The 19819-nt window shown below is 38.5% G+C and overlaps 1 protein-coding gene across 2 annotated transcripts in view; it reads left to right on the top strand.

The window, feature by feature from the left end:
* Positions 1 to 14262, top strand: part of GUCY1B1 (guanylate cyclase 1 soluble subunit beta 1) — a 43506-nt gene extending 29244 nt beyond the window's left edge. For both annotated transcript variants that reach the window (XM_056347926.1, XM_056347927.1), the window contains 9 exons: positions 611 to 841; positions 2293 to 2409; positions 3250 to 3383; positions 4185 to 4382; positions 6667 to 6904; positions 7770 to 7910; positions 9051 to 9205; positions 9519 to 9645; positions 12965 to 14262. In XM_056347926.1, coding sequence (XP_056203901.1) covers positions 611 to 841; positions 2293 to 2409; positions 3250 to 3383; positions 4185 to 4382; positions 6667 to 6904; positions 7770 to 7910; positions 9051 to 9205; positions 9519 to 9645; positions 12965 to 12988 — 1365 coding nt within the window. In that variant the 3' untranslated portion in view covers positions 12989 to 14262. The remainder of the gene's footprint in view (positions 1 to 610; positions 842 to 2292; positions 2410 to 3249; positions 3384 to 4184; positions 4383 to 6666; positions 6905 to 7769; positions 7911 to 9050; positions 9206 to 9518; positions 9646 to 12964) is intronic.
* The last annotated feature ends 5557 nt before the right edge of the window (positions 14263 to 19819 follow it).

Below are 19819 nucleotides of genomic sequence, written 5' to 3'. Positions count from 1 at the left end.
GGTTTTGCTGTGATTTCATTTAATATGGAATGCAGCTCGGAGAAGATTGTCATTGCATTTAGTTTTATCTGTTGGTCCTAGTCTTGTAATCTGCTTGAACGTGTAAAGGCTGTATGTTCAAACATCAGCTTGATCCACCTGGCTGGTTGTGCCACGCCTATCCTCTCCTCAGCACTGTTTGCTGTTGTGTTAATAGACTTTGCAAACAGCTTTCATCAAAATAAGGATTCAAGTGGTCTTTGTAATTCAAGACTTGCCTCGGGTTCATTCAAGGGGAGAGAATTCTGTGTCCTGTCTTCTGGCAAGTACCAGTACAAGCAAGCATAACCTGAACCCTGACCCCTGATTTCAGGATGTGCATTTCACTCAAGCTTTATAAATTATATTTGGATGATCTTCAAAGAGCAACTGTGGCTAAGCAAAGACATAATTATTCACCTGGAATTATAAAGACTCTCTAAAATCAGAAATACTTTAGTATTTTTCAAGATGCAGGTACCATTCTTGAATTCATCTTTCTAATGTAAATGTACTCCCATCTTCATAGTAGCATTCCAGTTATTGAGTAGCAGAGTTCTCTGTTTTTCATTTTTTTCCTTCATTTTTCTAGGTTATTCAGCAGAGAAATGAGGAATGCGACCACATTCAATTTTTAATTGAGGAGAAAGAATCTAAAGAAGAGGACTACTATGAAGACCTTGACAGATTTGAAGAAAACGGTACCCAAGAATCTCGCATCAGTCCCTATACTTTCTGCAAGGCCTTTCCTTTCCACATAATATTTGACAGAGATCTGGTGGTCACGCAGTGTGGCAATGCTATCTACAGAGTCCTTCCACAGGTTAGATGATGCTGATGCATGAATAGTCGTAGAGATTCCTAATAGTTGATGTTTCACAGTTTTATTTTAAAGATCAATAAAACAGATTTAGGATTCTCTGTCCAAACAGCATTCCTATGTAACTGTATAATACTTACTACATTATGTAATTATTACATAATTATTACTACATTACTCCTCTTGTTTGAAAAAGGACTGTGAAAACAGCCCTAATTCTGCAACAGCTTTGTTCCTTATGGTCATGTCCACAAAGAGAATAAGCTTGAGCAGAGAAAATCTGATCACCCCCTTCAATTCAGGTGTTGGCTTGATACCTGGTTCTTTCTCCAAGATACATTTGCTATGCAAGTGGCAGATAACTCTGTAAAGTGGGTGTGAAACCATCAGTGCAGCTTGGCCTGCCGTTCAGGAAATGGTCTTGCCCATACTACTATATAGTGTAGCAGCAGGTACGTAGTCTGTATCTGTTACCTGACAGTAATGCTGTCAGATGCATAATAACTGAAGAGCAGAATAACACAAATTGTAGCATTCTCTCTCGGCTTGTACATCAAAAGCATCAGTATTAACTCAGATGACCCAAACTATGTGAGATATATATATGTATATGACTTCTGAACTTAATGCAGCTGCTGCATTAAGTTATTTACAGTGAAAAGGTACTCAGAGGTCTGTTTAATGTCACGTATTGTGTATATGAACAGGATACCTCAGTTCTTGCCTGAAAGAGCTGACAGTGTTTCTAAAAATAAGCAACAAACAGGGAAAAGCAGTAATGAGAGAGGCAAAAAAAAAAGATGGTGAAGACATCAAATCATTATTACAATTATGTAGGCTGATGTTGCACATACCATGTTGTTTCTGAATCGTTGACATACTTTCAAAATGCAGTTTTATGTTAGCTTTTTCCTGCAATTTGTTTTTGGTGATTTCTCTCCTGAATTTTGCAGAAAGGTTTGAAAAAAGAGTAAGTAACTGTCAGAATGTTCCCAAGGGCATTCGCTGAACTGATTCAGCCTCCTGAGGATGGCTATCAGAATCCTGACTATCAAAGTTGATGCTTTAGAGAACTTGGCTTATTGAGAAGGGAGTTTGAAGGAGGTCACTTGGGAGGAAAACACTGGAAAGCTTTTTTTTTGCTGTAGCGTGAGAATGGTTTGACAGATAACAAATGTGATAGTCCAACACAATTTTACAAAGTCATCTTGCAGACTGGAATTGCATTTTAAAGTCAATATACTTCTGTTGTGAAATCCTTGATTTAAAAGCCATGTGTGTTAACGGAGAAATGCATAAAGTATATATTCTCTTCCATTCAGTACTGTCATCTAAGCAAACTGAATGTAATTACTCCTTGTATATTTTTATTTTATTATAAAACATAACAATCTTTTGTTTTTCTTTTTTGTGGTTTTGTTGTTGTTTTGTTTTGTTTTCTTTTTTTATTCTAGCTGCAGCCAGGAAATTGCAGTCTGTTGTCAGTCTTCTCCTTGGTCCGGCCTCATATAGATATTAGTTTCCATGGGATCCTTTCACATATCAATACAGTCTTTGTGCTGAGAACCAAGGTAAACAGACAATATTCACCTGGCTTTTCTTTAAGTAAGTATGCTTTGGAGAAATAAGAAGTGCTGAAAGCTCAGAAATCTTCAGAGACAATTCAGTAGTATGCTCGGTATCCCTTTTGAGTCATGAGCCAAGAAAAACTCACAGGTGTGAATTCATGTGGAGCGGTTAAGTAGAATGCTACATGGGAATGGTGAAGTACAGATACTTCATGTCTGATGCTTTCTTTGTAAGGGGCCAACCCATTATATACTTGTACAAAAGTAATTTTTGTATTTTCATACATTTACTTTTGTTTCATAACGATATGGGAGACAAAACTGAAATGTGTTCTTGCTTGAACCCCTGTGTTCATGCATAGTTCTGTCTCCTTTTCTCTAGAGAGGGCAGGAGAGGAGGCAGGTGATGAACGAATGCAGCATGTAGAATAGCACCTACTGTGTCAAGGAGCCTGTTTATTTATTGAAGACTTTACCTGAGAGAAACCATAATAAATAAATAATTAATAAGATTTATTAGAGGTGCTGCCAGGCATAGATAGAACGTCATAGAATAGGCAATAGGCAATACTTTGGTCAGACTACTGTTAAGAAATGACACGGAAAAAAACAAGCAGTTATGAACAAGAATGTGACTATGCTTTATATCTCTGAGGCAGCAAATCATAGTATTAAAATAAGGGTAGTATATGATGTTCAACTGAGAAATTAATCAAGTTTTAATGTAGGCTGTAACTCCAATTAAACATTCTGACTGCCTTCGTAGTAAAGGCTCTTAGTACATGGCCTGGTGTGTAACACATGTACTGTTGCCCTTATATAATTGTGACTTTTCATCACCAGGAGGGGCTGTTGGATGTGGAAAAGCTGGAGTGTGAAGATGAGCTGACTGGCACAGAAATCAGCTGCTTACGCCTGAAAGGGCAAATGATCTACTTGCCTGAAGCAGACAGCATTCTCTTTCTTTGTTCGCCAAGGTACTTGAAACCTGAAGACTTCTATAATACTGATTTTTATTTTACAATTACTGATTTTAAGAACACTTTGCGACAGTAGTGCTACAGCGATTAATTGGTTCAAGTATTGACTTCATTGATTTTGATGTGTTTATACTAAAAGAAGGAGAAGCATTTAAACATCAGAACTTGACTGATTATTAAGTAATTCAATGTAAACATTGGGATGCTCTGGCCCACTTTGTACAAATGGGAATTTCTCCCGATTCCACTATTTTTGGCAAGTTTTGTCCTTTGTTTCTTACTGTGAGAGTGCTAAGAAATGTCACAATGATTTGATTTCCTATGCAGATTCATACATTTTTGCAGTAGTCTTAATGTAACAGAGCAGTGATGATTATAAAGAAGTGGCTGGAATGGGGGCTGAGTGGAGGGCTGCTTTAGCTGAGAGCATGTTGAGCTAACACATCAGATTACACAGTTATGTTAATCTCCTGTGTAAAAGGGAGAGAGTGGATGAAGGCAGAAGGGGAAGAGGCTAATTTAACGTAATCTCACTTTTCTGTGTGTACTGAAGTATGTACATTCGGTACGTTCATGGAACTTATCAGTGTGAAGTCTATATTTAAATGCAAAATCAAGAGCCATGTGTTAACATGAATGAACACAAATGAGGTAGTTCATAGAATGGTCATGTTGTAGAGCTCATCACAAGTTCAGAAGCATAATCCTTCTGTTATTCAGCAGCTTCATTTGAGTTTTAAATGCTCCTTTGGCAAGTTTAATTGTACCCATGTTATTATTTATTTCTCCACGTTGCAGTGTGATGAACCTGGATGATTTAACCAGAAGAGGTTTATATTTGAGTGATATTCCATTGCATGATGCGACCCGTGATCTGGTTCTTTTGGGAGAACAGTTCAGAGAGGAATATAAACTGACTCAGGAGCTTGAGATCCTCACTGACAGACTGCAGCACACACTGCGTGCACTGGAAGATGAAAAGAAAAAGACAGACACGTAAGAACCAAATCCTGATTTTGATCTGAAGCAGCCACAGCGATATATTATTTATAGCTACCTTCTTAAAAAAATAACAGAATCTTGGGAGGAGATATTCAGGGTCGATAATTTTGGAGTCAAGAAGGAACACTTTAACGCCTGAGAGGGTATTTCTTTATTTAGATTGTCAAATGTCATCTGCAGTCTAGGCTGTTACATGCACAGGTGTTTTAGTGGCTCCCTCCCTGACAAGGAAAGTTATGAGAAGTAAACTGACAATCCTTTTTACTTTTTGAATTACCTAAAACAGTAGTGTTGCAGACTTTCTTACATCTACCATGCTCACAGGTTAATAGAACAGAAAAACATACCCTGTAAGCCTTGAAAATAGTCTGTGTAGTGGTGATGTTTTGCAATAGGCTAATGTTATGAAATTGGTTTTATAGTTACCTGTAGAAATCGATTTGGGGCCCAATGCACACAGTTTATTATTGTACTTATATCTAGATAGTAATATTATCTAGATAGCCCCAAATCCATTTCTACAGGTAACTATAAAATCAAATTCATAGCATTAGTGTATATATAGTTTTATATTATCTGTCTATATAATACATATATATATTAGTCTCTATATAGCTGAGCTCTAGGACTACTGGCAAATAAATTAAACAAAACTTTGTGTGACAAGCAGCGTGAGGTTGATCATAGAGTCATAGAATAGAACAATAGAATGGTTTGGGTTGGAAGGGACCTTAAAGATCACTAGTCCCAACCCCCCTGCCATGGGCAGGGACACCTTCCACCAGCCCCGTCCAGCCTGGCCTTGAGCACTGCCAGGGATGGGGCAGCCACAGCTGCTCTGGGCAACCTGTTCCAGTGCCTCAGCACCCTCACAGGGAAGAATTTTTTCCTAGTCTCTAGTCTAAATCTCCTCTCTTTCAGTTTAAAGCCGTTCCCCCTTGTCCCATCACTGCAGGCCCCTGTACAACGTCCCTCCCCAGCTTTCCTGTAGCCCCTTCAGGCACTGGCAGCTGCTAGAAGGTCTCCCCGGAGCCTTCTCCTCCAGGCTGACCCCCCCAGCTCTCTCAGCCCGTCTTCGTAGGAGATCATCTTCATGGTCCTCCTCTGGACTCCTCCAACAGGTCCATGTCCTTTTTATACTGGGGGCCCCAGCGCTGGAAGTAGTAGTCCAGGTGGGGTCTCTTGAGAGTGGAGTAGAGGGGAGGAATGGTGGCTGACTCTCCTTTATAAAACATAGTTCCCATCACTGTAATAGATTTTTCTTGTGGATTATACTTCTGTAGTAGTAGAATTAACATTTGTTGTGCTGTGAATTCTATTGACAGATTATTTTTCCTGTAGTAGAGTAATGGAAATTGTTGTAAAAAGACTTGAAAGGGATGGACAGAAGAGTCAGAGAGACAAGGAGTCTAAAAATATTTTTCTGTTCATTCTTATTGACTTGTTTTGTAGAAATCATTTTATCTTCAGGAATTCTAGCCTTCTTGGCAGCCACTGGAACAGTGTCAATTGCTGTGTCATGTGCCGAAAGTATTCACTAATTATAACTCATGCAGTAGTGAACTTGCCAAAAATGCAACTAATGAGGATTTGTGCAGGAGGCTGTGTACCAAATGATGCTCAATTTTTGTGAATCTTTGCTGTGTAAGGAGGGAAATGCACCTTAAGATGGCCATTAGAAAGTTGAAGGAATACACATAAGAATAGGGTGAAAACTCTGTGTGAGTGATTTGGATTTTATCTGCATAATTTGTAATATGAGCAAATGTTAATATGTCATGTAGTCTATTATTAAAAAAAACATGCAATAAACCCTAAAAGCAACATTCTCAACAGAAAAGGAAGCATTTAGCAACACATGAATTGATCAAAGGTGGGAAACCGATGCCTTTGTTGCCTTTTTTGTATTTTTTATGGTTTTGTGAGCAAAACCAGATTATATGAACTGAGGATAGGACAGAAATACTTAAGCAATAATAAAAAAAAAATGATCCAAGCAAGTAACAGATCACGTCAGAAGAATTAGTAATATTTACCTCATTTTGTTGGCATCTTATCTGCATTAATACGTGTTTGAAATGTCGTGGCTTTAGGTACACTGATGTAGATCAGTTCCTGTGTCCCACATAATACACTTTTCAGTAAACATCTTGCATATTGCTCTTTGATGATGTGAGTGTGTTATAAACCCTATAGGAGATACCAAGTAAATATTTGAAGAGTGCTGGTGTAAAGACCTTTTCCACGTTCTTGTGCCTTTCTTTTCTTACACATTTAGATTACTGTACTCTGTTCTACCACCATCCGTGGCAAATGAGCTGAGACACAAGCGTCCCGTTCCAGCGAAGCGGTATGACAATGTGACCATTCTTTTCAGTGGCATTGTTGGATTCAATGCCTTCTGTAGTAAACATGCCTCTGGAGAGGGAGCCATGAAGATTGTTAATCTTTTAAATGATCTTTACACAAGATTTGATATTCTGACTGATTCACGAAGAAATCCATTTGTTTATAAGGTAAGCAGAAGATTTTAAAAGTATTTAAGCTGTGACTTTTTTATAATTTACTATCATGTCACTCTTTTCCATCTTTTGTATTTTAGGCTTTTTTAAAACACTAGTTCTGTTCTCAGTCTGAACTGTGTTACTTGATAATACTTAGCTGAAGAAGAGTATGTTGTTTATTTCTAAATGCATGAAGGAACACAAAGGGCTTTAGTTCTCAGCAGGATTTCTGCACAGTCACCCGTTAGGTGGATATATGTGTCTACTTCCATATTTAGCAGATACGAACACTTACACAAGCAGTTTGTGGTTCTGCTGACCCTGTGTTTTAAGTTTTTCAGTCATATACCTGGGTTGTCCTGGTTGTAAATTTTAATTTACTGTTCAGTTACTCAACATGCATTTCATTCCTTCATTAGGAATGAGGTGTAGTTGCAGACGTGGCTGGTAGCAGGTAGATAGGTAGAAAGAGATAGATATATATATCCCATATATATAGACAGGTGAATTCTTCTGTGTTTATATGTTTAAGATTCATTCCTAGCTTTTAATAGAAATCAGTTTTATGTCCTGTGCCAATTGAATCAAGGGTCTGAGCCAAGACAAACATAGTGCTCAGTTTCTACAGAAATTTGGAAGACCCCAGAAGAGAGGGCTCCAGTTCACACACTCACAGTGTCATTTTGATTTGTTACGTTTTGGACATAAAATACATTCTTTTCAGTAACAAACAGATGTGACGGGAATTAAGGTGATTTGAATGAAAGTGAAGGGAAACTATTTGAAAAGACAAGCAGTCTTGAAAGAAGCACTACTTCCATTCTTGTACTCTAAAGCCTGTGATAATAAAGTAATTGAAAAATGTGTATCTTGATAGGTGGAAACAGTTGGGGACAAGTATATGACCGTGAGTGGTCTACCAGAGCCTTGCATTCATCATGCACGTTCTATCTGCCACCTGGCTTTGGATATGATGGAAATAGCAGGCCAAGTTCAAGTGGATGGTGAGCCTGTACAGGTTAGTGAATGTGTGGGCTTGAATGAAGAGCCCATTCTTTGACATGATAAAATGGTAATGCTTTGAAATATGGTTATGTTCATGTCCTAGTCCTTGCAAGCTTTGTTATTGTTAGATTTTGAGATTGATATCTGCAAAAATGAAGTCACATGTAGATGTGACATGTACAGTTCTCAGACCTTAAAATCTAATTAGTGTTTAACCTTTTAAAGGATTAAATTAGGTCCACATCATTTATGTCTGTTTTCCAATCATTTCAATCTAATCAACAAATTCCCATTGTGCATCAAGTACAATTTGTTGAGCCTTCTTCATCTCAGTGAAAAGAACAATAATATTCCCTCACTGATATTTTTGATGACGCTTCAGATCCTCATGTCAGCACAAGAAAATATTGCATTAAAAAGATATAAAAATAAGCGGTTATGGCAGTGATTACTGGCAAAAATGTGTATTAGTGGAAGTTCACTCATTGCGGGATTTTATGAAGATGTTGGGGCATTAATACAGAACTGGGGAGGCTGCATTGACCTGTCCTCGTCAGAAGGCTATGAGAGCAAAATAAGTAATGAGTGTGATGCATATTTCTATTTACATGAATGTTACTGGTCTGACACCTAGCTTAGAGCTCTGGACTTTGTCACTGGGCAAAGAAGCAAGAAGGTTTGATTTGGAGCGTTACAGTAACTGTAGGAATGAGCTTCCCCAAACCCCTGTCCAATCTCTGAGTTTTTAAATGTAAAATACCATGACGTTTCCTTTGAGAAATGCCTTTTTTCCTTGACCTAAACTATCCATTTCTGCATCTTCTGAGCACTCATTAAACACAGACCTGCAGAGTATGCCTCTTTCCCCTTTTTTTTAATTTCACAGTATGTAATAGCAGCATGGCATGATGCATGCGGGAAAAATATGGAGTTTATTCTTTCATGGGGGAGGGAGAGTCATGACACTGCACTACAATAAAAAAAACCAGTAACATGAAACACAAAAGGCAAGGTTTTGAAGAAGCAGGAGTGCACACTGAAAAAATAAAACTCTAGTAGATAGGAATGGTGTAATATCTGTATTTAGTCAGAGGCATCAGATTAGTTACATTGATTTTGAATACTCAAACTTTATTTTTTTTTCTCTCTCAAGATAACAATAGGAATCCACACTGGTGAGGTAGTCACAGGTGTTATAGGCCAAAGGATGCCGCGTTACTGTCTCTTTGGAAATACTGTCAATTTAACAAGCAGAACAGAAACTACTGGAGAAAAGGGAAAGATCAATGTCTCTGAATATACTTACAGGTGAGTGATGAAGTGTTTTATTGGTGTTGACATCTTACAAGAAATCACTTTGTCAGCATAATGTGAAAGTGTCGTTGGGAGTTGAAAGTGACAGGACTCCTGCAACACATTATTTAAGTACGCGAATCCTCAAGAAAATGTATGGCAGACTGCATTATGATATACTGTTATTGTTATGCAAATATAATAAAGATAAAGAGATAGATTTGACTTTTGTAATTTGCTCACATATCTGTAGCATCTTTAATATTTTATATAATGTGTGGCATGCATGCATAGTACATAAATTTACATGTTTCTTTTTCAATTTCAGGTGTCTTATGACACCAGAAAATTCAGATCCTCAGTTCCACCTGGAGTACAGAGGTCCAGTTTCTATGAAGGGTAAAAAAGAACCAATGCAGGTTTGGTTTTTGTCCAGAAAGAGTACAGAGACAGAGGTATGACTAACCAGAGTGTAATTTTTCTTTTAAACAAGGTATAAACATGACAAATTTTATCTAAACCACTGAGATCCATTTGCATTTGGAAAACTAAACGTTCCCTAGAAAAAATGAAGTTTTGTACAACACTATTTCATTAATGCATTTATTATCTTGACAGCACGTTAAAGTCCTTGATTATTTGTCTTTACAGTTTTTGCAGTCCCTGAAAGAACACTTTTGTATTTTAAAAAGTGCTTGAGGGAATGCCAAGTGTTTAAATATTTATATCTCCCTTTTCTTACGTATTTCTCCACTGTAGTAGATTTTGCAATATAATGGCTGTTTCTGTTTAGCTGATATGTCGAGTTATCAGCACTTCAGAATTCATCATGTGCTTTCTTACAGTGGGTGGATGAATGTGCCTTCAGATAGTTAGGCAGTAGTCCAGCAACTACTTGCAGACAGGTTCACACCTGATATGTGTGGTGGTCCGTTAACCCCAGATGGATCTGCTTCTTTGGAGACTGCTGCATGATAGAGGTGTTGCTTTAGAAATATACAGGGTGAAAACTGATTCTTCTAATTGACAAATAGGCCTAAATCCTCTTCTCAAAATGATGTAGGGTAAAGCTCTTCAAGCACTGAGTGAGTCTTTAAGCTTATGCATCAATTTCAGAAGTCTGGGCATGTATTAACCAAAATCCCATTAAAAGCCAGTGAGATCTAGACTCACGAGTGTGCTACAAACTCAGACACTGAATCAGATTACAGTATGCCAGCTGATTTGCTATAGTTGAGCAGGTGCATACATTACACCATTGCCAACAGGGAGAAAAAAGGCTAAAAATAATTTACATAGCTTGACTTTTGTCCTGAAGTAATATAAAATGGAAGAGGTTTAAGCTAATGAGGTTTAATCTTAAAAATATACTGACTAAAATAATGTCATCAGTTACGTTGGCTGAGATAATTTTTCTAAGTCACAGGAAACTAATTATGCATCTGAATACTCACGTGCTTCTGAAATGAAATTTGGGCTGTTAAACTGTTTGGGCTCTTTAGGAGATCTAATCCAGATTTATTACCACTGGTACCCAAGTATATGAATACTGACTTTTTAATGGTAACTCCCAGTATTAAACTTCAGGGGAGAGCCTGTACTTGAACTCTGCTAAAATCTGTATCGTAGTATGTATTACTTACATATTCTGGTAATAAATTTTGATAATACTTTTCTATTTTTATTCTGTGTCAAGATTACCTACAAGTTCACACAGCTACCATTCTTTCAAATCTATAGTTGTATTTAAAATGTATTTTAATTAAACACCTTTCACTTTTTTTTGCGTTATAAATTATGTCCTATCATTTGTAGCAGGGCACATTGTAATTTTAAATGTAAAATTTCAGAGGGGTACCGAGTCAGGTGGGTATTTTCCTTGTTTCACCGTCACCCGTTTAATATGAATATAGGGTTCAGATAGTTTAGAATTTTAAATATTGCACTTTCCTTTTAGAGATCTTGTACAACAGTGGGTTGTCTTAATCCTCACAGCAGTCCTGAGAGGTACTTGCTGATACTGTTATCTAGTAATCAGGCTTTGTGTAGAGGGACTAGGGGGTAGGAATAAACCTGACACAAATACTGTCAGCCTGATTTTCAAGAGAACTTAAGACTCACAGTTTAAGCACACTCAAAATGTGTGTGTGTTTATTTTTTGCTGATTCTGAAAATCAGATATACATGTAATTCTTATAGCTAGAAGGACTTGTCCCTTCACAGGTATTTCTTCTAAATTGTACCAAGTTTGGGAGGAGACTAGAAAGATACATTCATGTGGTGATTGGAACTGTCATTTGGTCAGGGGTGATTATGAAAAGTGAAAGAATATAATCCTCTAATCTTTTAATTCTTTTTCACTCTCTGCATAATTTCGCCTGTCCATACACAAAAATGCACTGAGTTTTACTCCTTTAGATTTTCTGAACTTGACTGAAGTTTCTCTTTGTCTCGTAAAGGTACTCTTCATGTTACTTCTGGCACTTTATAGGCTGTACATAATAGCTGTAATCGAAAGCGGAAATCGGATAACCAATCTTTTATGTTTGATTACCTTAGAGTATTCGCTTTGCTTTAGGCAAAGGTGTAGTCTTGGGGGTTTTTTTGCAAAATCTTATTTTCTCTGACCTTTCAAACACATACCCATGCTAATTGCAGTGCTGTTAATTTCAAGGGCACTGTTCATAACAATGAGTATGGCATGTTAACATATATTCAGAAACTGTATGGTAAATTTCCTGAAAGGTCACTCCAGAATATTGCAAGAAGTGGCTTATAGAAGTAAACACGAAAATACTTCTTAAATCATCCTGCAGATACTTCTGCTGATTATTCTTTTACTGTGAAGTTTTCTGTCTCCAGTATCTTTAAATCTGGGATGGATTCACGTTAGTGATATATTCTCCTTCTCATTATATCCCTCAGGGAATGATTAGCTCAGCATTTGCAAATCTGTCAGCATAATATTTTACCCTGAAGCCCGGTAATTAATACATGGTGAGGAAAGAGGACGAAATATTTACAGCTGGCATAGAGATGTGAAACCAAGGCTTAAAATATGCCGTCTCTCTGCTAGGCTAGAAAATGATAGGGTTGGGGCAGCTCAGTATGCCTCAAACTTGGTTCCTGAGTTGGCATGTCTAATATCAGTCACCATGAGCAGCAGTTACTTCTGAGAAAGACCTGATTTACAAGAGTCCGTGGTGTTTGGAGTGCTGCTGCTTTACTTTTTTCAAGTTAAAATATCTCTTCCATGATATCACTACACCAAAAATAAGGATTGCATCAGAAATATACATAGAACAAAAGCAACTGTGACCTGTTACTCATTTTGCATCCAGTTGTTTGCACAAGATTAATTATTACTATCATTATTATTTTAACAGAGGTTCAGCTGTAGCTCCTCTCTTGAAAACAGATTTGTTTTAAAAAATAAAGCTTGCAGAGACCCTCATGTGTCTGACTGCAACTTCCATCATTCCCCACTTCCAAATACCTTTCTCTTCTGCCATGTCCCCACATTACTGATGGGAACATGTTAAAATATCTTGGTCAGAGCAAGTAGTTCATCAGGGAATGTAGGAATTGTTATGTTCCTACATACCACAAATACAGAAGAAATATGTGCGTTACCTATGCTGTGTTTTATTATTTCTATTATTTACTGATACTGGTTGCAAGTTGTAAAATGTATTTTGTCACTGCGTTGACCCACCATGTTGTTTCTTCAAAGAAAATACCTTACTTCTCAAATTCTACTTGCATGCACTCAAGGAAACAAAGCAAGATGCTTTCTGAGCTGAGGGAAGAGGAAGAGGACGCTGGATAGGGCGCAGTACTGTCTCCAAATAGGGTGCCAGGCAGTAAGGTTGAGTTATGGATGCTATTTCACGTCATACCTCCCATTGCTGTGTGCAGTACCATTGTTTTTTGCCCTACTCCTGAAATCATACTCAACATTTTCCTCCAGGCTTGCTTGCTATTTTTTCCCCTTAATGTTTGGTGGTGTTATCTCTGCTGTGAGCATGTATTTCAAGCTTTCCTTTTTTTTGATATGCATTTTTGCACGTCAGTCATGTACATGTAGCCCTTCCTACCACCAGATAATGAATAAAATTTTGTAGTATGCACGCCACAACTAACCACTTTGATCTGATGCTTCACATCTTCATCTTCATCTCTGAAGTATAGTGGTTATGTGAATCAGTGGCATTTCTGGAAAGATAGGTATTTTGGTTGTTGGGCAGAGTAATGAACCTAAAGAACTATTTTTAAAAATAATATCTGAAGCAGCATTATGAAAATTACTGTATAAATGTTGTTTATCAGATTTAGCCCTGCTATTACCATGTCTCCCATTCATTTTGTGAATAACACTTTAAAAGGTTCCTCTTTTGATATCATCCTGCATTTTCCCTTTGTAGACACTATGTAAACATTTGCTGTATTGAAAAGGGGCAGTTTGTCTGATACTGCCGTTTGAAGCATGTGCCAATGTCCTTCTACTGAAATGCTGTTCACTTGGAATGTATTTCTCATTGATTTATATTAACTAAATTGTCACGTTAATAACAGATTGCTGGACAATTTTCAACCACCTGTAGTGCTTTGATTCTTTTGTGATGGAGTCCCCAGAATTGAAAGGTGTGCTGCCGAGATGTGGTTGTCATGGTTGCCTTTTGATTTGATTTCTCTAATTTTCAGAAATGATACTATTTTATGCCTTGGGAGGACCTGATAATATTCTAGGTCTCCTGGCATAATTAAGGGATGTAAAGCTTGTAAGGGAACATAGTATCTTTTATCAGCTGGTACAGTTAGTAGAAGTGGACAAGGTTTCAGATGCATAGACTTTCCATAACTTCAACATACAGTGCATTTTTATGTGAATAATATCTGTTCTTACCTGACTGATAATTTCTGAATATTTGCATTATAAAATAGGATAGTGCAATTACTTTGTGTATAAAAATTGTCTATATCTAGTATACCTTATCAGCACAGAATATATATGTGTAAATGTTTCATGTTAATGTGCAAAAGAAATTGCAATAAATTATTTTTTCCACTGACTTACGGAAATCTTGGATTTTCTTTTTGGTGAAAGCTGTATTTTATTGTTTGATACAAAACAAGTATGGTTCTCCAGTCCATAATTTGAAGTCCAAGTTTAAATAATTTATCAAGTAATTGTTCTAATTTTTGCAAATATCTAAGAGTCTACCACATTCAGATTAATGGCTTGCATCCTGAGATTAAAGGAGTGTTCAAAATGTGTAGATTAATGCTGTGAAAATAGTAGACAAGTTCACAAAAATGTATACATTCCCTTGAAACTCTTGGACTGGACAGTATCTAACAATCAAAAATTATTAGGCATCCACTTTGAGCAGGATGTACATTACCAACCAAAGCTTTAGGAATGGGAAATGAAGATGGGAAGCCACATGCGTTCCTTTCCATCGCCTCACTGTCGGACAGCAACACGTCCCAGCTCTCCATGAGAGATTGCCCTCACTCTAATAGGTACACAACAGCAATTTGCACTTGAAGTTGATCGAGCTTACCAAAACTTTCATGGTGACTTCTAAAGGCGTGGGGTTTGTGACAGCTGTAGTTGTGCATTGACATAATTCATGCAAATGGCTGTGAAGTAACTGAAGTTTCTGTATTATGCTTCATGATGGAAGATGGCATGCCAGAAAATTGAGTTTATATTTTACCTTCTTGATCATTTCAGACTGTTAAACCTCCTGTTAAGCTACTTTGTAACATAACCAATTTCTTAAAGCACTAAAATAATAGCTCATATATTGTGTTCATATAAGAGCTTTTTACTTCAAGGAAACCAGTATGATTTAGGCACTTCACCATTTTTATTACTAGAACTGGTCTTCACTTAAATGCCACTTGCAGCTACTAAAACTATACTTTGGTTAAATATTATTCTCAGATAACAGTAAAACCTTATGCAGTTCTGTTTAGTTCTTTTGTGTGTGCTCTGTCGCCTCTTCTATTTAACTGCAGTGATCTATTTTTTCAATAGCAGCTCTCTAGCAGAAACATGAGGCAGAGTAATTACCAAAGTCTGTTTACAAGTGCATCTGGTTTATTTTAGTATTTTTTGTAAAAAAAAGTTGAAACAAAGAGAAGAAAGGGGAAAGCAGCAATGAAATTGCAAATTATGGAATGCTTAGCTGTTTGTAATCTCCTGGAGTGTATGCTTTCCTTCGAATTCAGATACTCAAAAGAATTTGGATTTCTGTGCATTGTTAAGTGAGGCTGTAGCCATGCAGGGAACTCTGCTACTCTAATACAACTGTGGTTGGCTTTCATAGTGCCAGGCTGAGTAGTTGGATTGTTGCTAATGTTTCTTGGATAATACACTTTTTCTTTTTTTTTTTTTTTTTCCCCTAATACGAGGCTTGAAAAGCAGCAGAAGGACTCTCACAGGCTTCAGTAAATCTTGAGACAAGCTTATTAAGTGCACACTGTCAATCTTTAGAAGTTACATTATAAAGACTTCCACAACCAATGAGGCCATTTGATAATGTGGCCCATATTTTTAGATGCTGATGTTTTCATTGACCTGCCCCATGTGGAATTCTGTCAAAACTGGCTTAACTTCAATACATAGGAAGAGCAGAGGTGGAATACTGCTGGTTTTAGCTCCATGTATGTTTCTGAAAAGTTAGACATTGCCTTTGTTACTGGTTTTGGGGTTTTTTTTTAAGAGATTATTATGAGAATTTCAATATATAAATAGCATCTGGTACAAATTCTGTGGTACAATACAATTGTACTTTTCAAGAGAAGCAATTTTGTGTGATGAGGGTCTGTGAATTTGCAGCGGTCAGCCAATGCTAGCACACATTTGTTTTTCTCTGTTCATATCCTGGACACCTCTGGCCTAAAGCCCGCGTGGTTTTTATATCCCAGGTTCTCGGGGTCATTCTAGCCTTCCAGAGGTGATTTTACACTTTGATAAGCTGGGTATCCTGCCTAGTGCTCAAACAACTGACTTGTGATTAAAAGGACAGAATTTAGCTGAGTGCAGACAAAAGACTGAAAGTGTTCGCAGTTCCTAGCTGGTGTTAATCATAATCCTGAGCTGGACACCAATTAAGTCCTTGAGCCTTTGTTTAAAAATAAAAACCAAACAACAAAATATCCCCACTGAAACTACACGGCCATAGTTTTCAGGTAAGAAATAAACCTCTGTTGCTGGCATCAGCCCCTGTGTCAGTATGAGCATAGTGTTGTGATGAACTGAGTGAAAAATCAAACCACCTTCATAAATCTTACTGAAATATGCAATGTACTAATTGCGAAGAAATGCACATCTAATTCTCACAAGTCCTAAACACTGTGTGTAAGGTTGCTGGAAAGAAAAGAAAGCAGATTATGTCCTCTTACTTTCAGATGTTTTGTGCGAGTCAAATGGTGATTTTCATATGCAAAGCATTCAGAAACAATCTGATTTAAAAAAAAACAAACAACTGTGCTAGGAGGCTGAAGAGTAAATATCCTTTTTCCACAGGGGGCATAGTGAATCATTCCGAGATTTAACAGCCTGTACCAGAAACCAAAGTGTTGCCTTCTGCCACGATATGGGTGTGTTTGTGGGCAATTACGTAATGATCTGGAGGATAAGAAACTTGCTCACAAAGTGAAGATACATGCCTTTTCACAAAGCCTTCCTTTCCCACATCATCCTACCCCTCAGGTTTTATAAATACACACACAAATATAGATACATGTGTAGGCCGCCTTTCTTCTTTGCTTGCAGCTTGGCCTGTGTCCAGCAAAAAAGACACTCGTATGAGGCCTGTACAACAAGTACCATAATCCTGCAGTAATCCTGATGAAGGCACTGTGTGGGGTTTGGGTAATTACTCTTGAGTCCTTCTCCCTGCAGTCCTTTTCTATTTAACACAAAATGTATGAGCCATCTTGGGAGCACAATTACTGGCAGGGAAGGATTCAGCTAGGGACAGGAGGGAACACTGGAGCTCCAAGTCAAATGATCGAGTGTCTCAGATTGCCAACAAACGTTTTCTCGTTTGTCCTCATACTGTGTAAATTTAAGGTTTGCTGTGTATTCATTTTTAAACTGGAGATGTCAGTATTTAAGCTGTAATTAATTTTGTTTTATCGTGGAGATGCCAAGAAAAAGTCAACATTTGTTTATGAAATATTTGTCCTAGGACAGATTTTTTGCATACTCTTTACTGGGTATGATTCATTTTCCCACTGTGGTATCTGTGGGTAAATGTTGACTTGTATTTTCAGTTGAAAAACACAGCTGGACACAATCTCCACTGTCTCTTGCATTCCCAGCTATGTCACATTTTAACTGTGATAGTTCCCTGCCTTTGGACCAGGTTTTTCCTGGCACCGCAGCACTGCAGCAGTAGGAAATACTACTCAGACTGAGTGCCGTGGCCTATCAAAAAAAAAGCCAAAGTGAACCCAACACTTCAAAATGCCACTGATTCCCTTTCTCATTATGCTTTCTTAATTTCTGGCCTCAACAGGCTAAAAACTCCAATTAATTGTTCAGAACGAACCTGCAAAAGGAAGAGCTGCTGCAACATGGGAGATCACGCACTAGGCAGCCAATAAATCTGACTGGGTGGCTCTTCACGGGCACAGCTGCCAGTCCCTGCGTTTTATGTTCCTTCTTGTGTAATAGAAGATGCTGTTCTGTGTCAGATGATGTCATGTTTTCTAATTAAGTGCTGCAGGATGTTAATATTTTCTCCCCTGTTGCTACAACACCAGGCAGTCTACGTAGAACGTTGCAATGGTCTCAAAGAAAGCAGAAAGGGTATATTAGACTGTTGTGTCAGGTTTTGACAGCTCGGCAAGGCTGACAGCATAAAACCATAGGGGTTGCTTTGCGTATGATCCTGCCTATAGGTCTCAGAGTCAGACCTGACGCTGGGTGCCACCCTGTGATAACAGCAGTGAAGCAGGCAGAGGTGCTGTGTTAGAGCACTGCAGCGCCCGAGTTCTGGTGTCCTCCAGTGTGAGAGCAAAGACTTACTTCCCCCATCTTCCATGATTAAGAGGCATACTTTTTCTACATATAATAAGATAGTGCCCTGGAAAAGAAAACAAAAACACAGGAGAGGTACCTGCATGTCCGACTGTAATACCACCTGGGTAAAATGCTCTTCATCCAAAAAACAATTTCAATTTGCTTTGTAAAATCGTAACAAAACAGGACATACTTTAGAAAAGGAAATCTGACCTTCTCTGAATCAAAACTTGCAGGGAAGCAATGAGGTGGGTTTCTGAATTCGCATTAGTCCTGCAAAAGGGATGAGGCTTTTGTTGATACAGCCAGGACCGCAGCTGCTCTGGGCCGGTGCTGGGTCCGCACTCAGCCTGCCCGTGGATGCCGTCTGCTGAAGCACTGCAACACGGTCAGAAACATTTTTGCAAGACATTTGCTCAATTTGTCTGGGCTTCTCTTTTGTTGCTAGTTAATTTTTAGCGGGAAGAGTAAGTTTTCTTGGGCGGCAACTTAAAACTAGTTAGGGGGAAAGTATCACATGCTTTAGCATTGGGGAAAAAGCGATAGTGGGGCCTTGCTTGGCCGTGACCCCAGCAAGAATGACATGGACAGTGTCAAGGGCAGGGTAGGACAGGAGCTGCCTGAAGAAGAAATGTGTCTGGTTTGTTTTTTGTTTTTCTTTTTTTTTTTTTTTTAAATTGAAATCTGTAGAAGGTGGTACTGTGAACTGGATAGTTTTACCCTCTCATGTTTTAATGTTTATTTTCTGTTTATACATGCTCAGAAGATAAAGCTTTCCTGCAAAGAGAGCTAATGATGAGCTGCGTGTTTGCTGCTGAGTTACTTTTGTGAGGCCATGACATGGGCACAGGCACCTCGCACAGTGCTCCTGTCGGGTGGGGGCTGTCTCTCTGGGCCCTTCTGGCTGGGTGGCATTGTCTTGGGCCATCACCTCTCCCGAGAGCGGGGACTGCAGTCCTGTTAGCCGTGTTACGGGATCTAAGAGTGTGCAACTAATACCCAAGCAAAACTCTCATTGAAGGCAGCCAGTAAATTCCGAATTAAACAAGCAGACAGGCCGTAGGGATAATTCGCTTCCACAGATAGATTATGGCTGGAGATAATTCATGAGACTGCAGATGTTTTGCAGGAATGAGGAGGAAGAGAAGCTAAAATCAATCAAAGAGAACCTGCTCATTGTAGCTCTGACTGCAAATGCTTGATTGCCCTTCCTCCATCACGCTCCAAATGACCTAACCTTGATAAACCCTCACTCAGAAAAGGAGGAAGGGGGGCAGGAGATCATGCCGACCTACCAAGTGTGCAGCTTCAAAATGTTGACCCCTGTGGGGTTGGTGACATGCGCAGATGGCACACTAAGTCTCTTCCCTTTCTGAAAGAGGGCAGTGCCTCTGGAAGTATGGATTCATGAGCAGGTTGTGAGTAAGGCCCTTGGGAGGTGACCTGATGCTGGTGAGTGTTTCTGTCCCAGCACTGTGTAGACACCCAGAAGAGACGTCCAGAAGTCTGATCTGCAATCACAGGGCAGAGAGTCTGCTGCCAGCCAGGGAAGGGGCAATGAGCTTGCTGTGGCTGCAGGACTGTGC

The sequence above is a fragment of the Falco biarmicus genome, chromosome 1 (assembly GCF_023638135.1).
Source record: "Falco biarmicus isolate bFalBia1 chromosome 1, bFalBia1.pri, whole genome shotgun sequence".
Classification (NCBI taxonomy): Eukaryota; Metazoa; Chordata; class Aves; order Falconiformes; family Falconidae; genus Falco; species Falco biarmicus.
This window is presented reverse-complemented; position numbering and strand designations above follow the sequence as displayed.